General features: G+C 51.2%; 1 protein-coding gene across 2 annotated transcripts in view; it reads left to right on the top strand.

Moving 5' to 3' along the window:
• The first annotated feature begins 3084 nt into the window (after positions 1-3084).
• The window catches only part of LOC135814147 (SURP and G-patch domain-containing protein 1-like), a 9510-nt gene continuing 7771 nt past the window's right edge, over positions 3085-4823 (top strand). For both annotated transcript variants that reach the window (XR_010553161.1, XM_065327218.1), the window contains exon 1: positions 3085-4823. This exon is cut by the window's right edge and continues 151 nt beyond it. Coding sequence is in view for 1 of the 2 variants with exons in the window: in XM_065327218.1 (XP_065183290.1) it covers positions 3330-4823 (1494 nt within the window). In the remaining variant the exon portion in view is untranslated.

The following is a 4823-nucleotide window of genomic DNA, read 5'->3' as shown; positions in this document are numbered from 1 at the left end:
GTGTCCGGTTTGGAGCCACCTCTGATTTGAACTTTTTTGAAGCGAAAAATTGGGCAACTTGGAGGCAATGGGTCAACACAAAGGAGTGGCTCAGTTCGATTGACTCTGGCCCCAGAGCAAACTTCAACATGCCAGTTTCCTTCCACAAACAAATTTCGAGTGAAAAATCAACGCTGATGAACGGTTTGGGTCTATACAAATTTGGCTGTCAAAACGTCCCGGTATCGAGCCGTCTCCTCTACATGAAAACCATTTTTCATGTACTCTTGACATCACGGAACCCAGCAAGCCCCAGCATACATACTATGCTGTTCCCATAGTAATCGTGACACGTGACTCAAAACTTTGTGTCGCGCCCGAGGAAGATGAACATGTCGCACTCAAAACAAACCTGTCCCCGGGGAAAATTGCGGAAAAAAATCGCAAAAAACGCGGGGAAAAACGCGGCATAATATGGCATAATTTGCGGTGAATTTGCGGTAAATATGCGATAAATATGCGGTGAATAATATTGATGTGCGGCAATTTTCAGTGAGTATGTAGTGAAATCAATCAGCTACAAGTCTCTGGTGTAAGCACTCGTCATATTTGAGTAAAAAGCCGCCACGATGAGACGTTGCTGACCGAACAGTGCACTGTGTGTACGTGTAGACTGTAGTGCAACAAAAAAGTTCAAAAAACGCGGGAAAATCGCGGAAAACGCGGTCTTTTAAAAAATCGCAAAAAACGCGGAAAAAAACGCGGCCGCGGAATTGCAATTTTCCCCGGGGACAGACAAACGCAACGAAGGCCTTTCGTCTCAAAAGTAATTATTAGTTGTCGTTCTCCTGGCGGCTTGCCTCAAGCGAGTCGAGATTCGTATCTTGCCTCTTGCCTTCACGAATTTCATTTTCCTCGTTGTGGAGTACGCCTGGACAAAGTAACTGGCAAGCGAATCGTTTTGGTCACATTGAAAATTGCAAGTGCACAAGCCTGAGGATTGGCGAAGCAATTTGTGTTCGCACTTTCAGCAGAACAGTAGCTGCTGCTGCGATAAAGTTTTTACTTTCGCCATTGGCTTCAGGCAGCAGAAGGATCTGGCTGAAAGCGATGGCGATACGTCCATGACCACCGCGTCCTGGGTTGATATCCAAGAAAGACCGTCCAAGGTCCAGTTTTAGCCAAGAGCTGTCGTATCCAAGAAATCAAAAACGCCAACAGCAAGCTTTGGCCAAATAATATCTTCCAGGCAGTAATTTACGGGCCTAGCGCCTGCTGGCTCGTCTTCCTCCTCTGCATGGCCAGGTTTGGGGCGAAATGAATGCACGGGGCGTGAACATGGTGAAGAAACATTCCAAAGGCAAAATATTCAAAATTAGAACCAATCGTTTCCAAAGAAGCGCCGCGTGGCTAAGGCCGATTCCACACTACGCCGAAAGTGGCTTTGCCTTGAAGGCATAAAGTGGCTTATAAAGTGAAGCTGCATTCACACCTACAAGTGTCAATCACGGGACTTTGCTTTGAAGGTTAGACTGTGAGGCTTTCCTGTGCTTGATCTAGCAACGGCGGTAGTGGAGAGGCTCTTTGTTGGGCCAAATCCTCGAATATCACCCATTTTCGCGTGCCCAATCTTGATATTTGACCATGCTAGCGCGCGCTATGTAGGCGGATTCCAGATCATAGGTCGAATATTTGTCAACCTCGCCAACAGGCATTCCGGTGGCAGTTTTCGTTGTGTATGTCTCGTACAGTCCTTTCGCCTTCGTTTTCATGTTGTCGATTTTGGAATGGACGATCGACGCAGTATATTGCCTCCTCCCGGAGCTGTTCAGCAAACAAATTCAGCTTGATGGCGATCTCCTCCGGCGTAGCTCCTGCGAACTGTACCGGCCGGAGATCGCCTCAAATATCCGCTCCAAAGCTCGATCAGCTTGCCCTCAAGCTCCTGGCTAAACATGACCCTAGGCATTGTTGACAGCTCACAACTCACCACAACTGAAACATACATGTACGACAGGGAACAAATTCGGAAAAAAATCGAAAGGCTGAAGAAAAGTCAGAAAGTGTCCTGAAAAGGTAAAAAGTTGCCTTGAAAGAGGCCGAGGGTGCTGGTGTTGCTTTGTAGACAACAAGCACTTTTCACTTTCGCGTGTTTCTCAAAGTGATCGCCATGGCAACTTGCCTGAAAAGTGCCTGAAAAATGGCTTTTTAGGCAGGATTTGGTGTAGTGTGGAATCGGCCTAAGAGAAACCCCACATGAAATCCCCAAACGAAAACGGCCATTCGGTCGGGTATTCGATGGAGAATCGAATATACACTACCTCAATCCCCGCCGATGTCTGATATTCTCCGCCTATTCCCTCAAACTTGACCAATTCGGAAAGAAATCCATCGCCATTACGATTGTGCATCCTCCACATACATTCAGAAATGCTCACGCAGCACTTCTTTTCATCGCGTGTGCGCGACCGACGCTTCCATGACAACTCTGGGACAGGTACCCAATCAGACTCATTCAGAGTGCGATGTCCTGTAGATCAGGTAGATAGGACATCTCCCCGACTGGTGACCGCTTCTTCAACCATGTTCGATTGGGAATAAAGGAGTAACGCTGCATCGCAGCCTTTTCGGACCAAAACCAGTCGACTCAGCGTCCAAAAGACTACAACATACAATGTATGGGCCAATCGCGGTCATCCGTGCTTTTATAAGAACGAAATGGCGCTTTTAGTGACATTTTGCATACAAATCCCCATCTAGTAGGGCGCAGTCACCCAGTTTCGGTGGAAGTGCGCGAGTTCGATTGGGATTCAAGTACAAAATTGTAGGAAGGGAGCGTCTCAGCTTCCTCGGACCAAGACCATTCGACTCAGCACCCCGAAGACTACAACTGGTGAAATTTTAATTTTTGCCTTAAAAAAGAAGACTTAGTATTATCAATCTGACGTCATGGTAAAAAAACAAAAAAACGTCATAGTTGTCTGACACACCATGCTCGCCCCGATCAAACAAACATTTTTTTGTTTTGGCTACTCAGTTTTCGGTTTTTCAGTTTCTCTATCTCTTTATCAGCGAAAGTTTACCAGTACACTGCGGCATTGTACTTGCTGGGCAAGACCCATGGGTAACTTATTACTTGAGCAGCTGTAGTCACCCGTAGTCTGGTATTTAGCAGATCTGGTTTGGGTGGAACTGTTGAAGTAGTCTTTCCTTCCCACCGTTGAAGCCAAAGGTCCGCGAGGAATGTTTTCTCTCGTTTTCTTTTTCGATCAAAATTTTGTGATCCTTTGTAGAAAATTCGTGCAAATTGGCAGTACTGAGCCTACTGTTTAGCTTGAGTAAAAGCGGCAATGGATAATCGGTTCCCTGACTCGCGACCGCTCTTGCCGCCTCCAGACGACGGTATGCAAGGTGCACCTAACTATGCCAACAGAGACGGTGGATTTGGTGCAGCTGGAAGTGGACCTAGTTTTCCTCCACCTTCATCTGGCCATGCAGCTCGCATGGCTGGTCCTGGGGGGATACCGCCTCATTCTGGTCCACCAGGTCCCCCAGGTGGTCCTCCAAACTTCCCAGGTGGCCCTCTAATGGTGCCACCAAGGCTGCCACCACCGCACAATTCTTCAGATATGTTCAGCCCTCCTGGTGGCCATCCAGGCCACATAGGTGGACCCCCAGGCTATCCAGATGGTCCTACAGGGCCTATGACCAGACCGCCAGGCCACCCAGGTGGGCCCCCACCGCACGGCCCTCCGGGCCACCTAGGTGGGCCACCACCACCCGGCCCTCCAGGTCACCCGGGCGGGCCTCGGCCGCCCGGCCCCCCAGGTCATCCTAGCGGACCTCCGCCGCCTGGTCATCCGGGTCACCCAGGTGGTCCACCACCCCTCGGCCCTCCAGGCGGTCCACCCCTCGGCCCTCCAGGTCACCCAGCTGGGCCACCGCCAATCAGGCCTCCAGGACACCAGGGTGTCCCACCACCAACTGGTCCTCCAGGCGTCCCACCGCTCACTGCTCCCCCAGGTCTCCCGGTTGAACCACCGATGCCGGGTCACCCAGGACCAGGTGGCCCACCACCTACCGTCCCGCCCGTTCACCTAGGTGGGCCACCAGCAACCGGCCCTCCAGGTCATCTGGGAGCACCACCACCACTACCTGGCCTCCATGTCAGGCCACCAGCTGTCCATACAGGTGCGCCGGCTAGTCCACTACCAAGCTTGCATCGTCCTCCGTCAGACCCGGCAAGTGTGCCAGTAGGCCAAGTACCCGCCGCTGCTGCATCACCCACTGGTGCAGCAGTATCTGTACCTATTGGCTCTGCCCCAGCACAACACCCGCCAGCCCCTGTCCGTACAACCGGTATGTCAACAAGTGCTGTGTCGACGACCGCGACAACTACAGGTGCAGCCGATGTGCACACACCGCCTGCTTCGTCCAAAACGTCCGCCGTCCCTTTCTCGAATGACGGTAGCTTCCTTGAAAGGTTCCGCGCCATGCAGCAGCAACAGGGTAAGTGCTCGCCAAAGCCACCGAAGGCGGAGAAAGAAGCTGTGCTGGCTTCAACTCCGGAGGCTGCAACCACTCCTGGGTCACAGGCTGCGTCTGCCAAATCTGGATTTGCTAATGATGGCTCATTCCTCTCTCGCTTTCGTACCATGCAGAAATCAGGTAGCGCAGAAAAGACAAGCGGTAAAACCCAAGTGCCTGAACAGCCTAAGATTAAGAAGGAACAATCAGACATGTCAGCTGTAACTGGATCAACGTCAGGCAAGACTACTGTTGCTGCGGCTACTGCTGCTACTTCTTCAACCGTGAAGAAGCCGTCCAAGCCGTTGAATGGCGCC

This window comes from Sycon ciliatum, chromosome 4 (genome assembly GCF_964019385.1).
Source record: "Sycon ciliatum chromosome 4, ocSycCili1.1, whole genome shotgun sequence".
Classification (NCBI taxonomy): Eukaryota; Metazoa; Porifera; class Calcarea; order Leucosolenida; family Sycettidae; genus Sycon; species Sycon ciliatum.
This window is presented reverse-complemented; position numbering and strand designations above follow the sequence as displayed.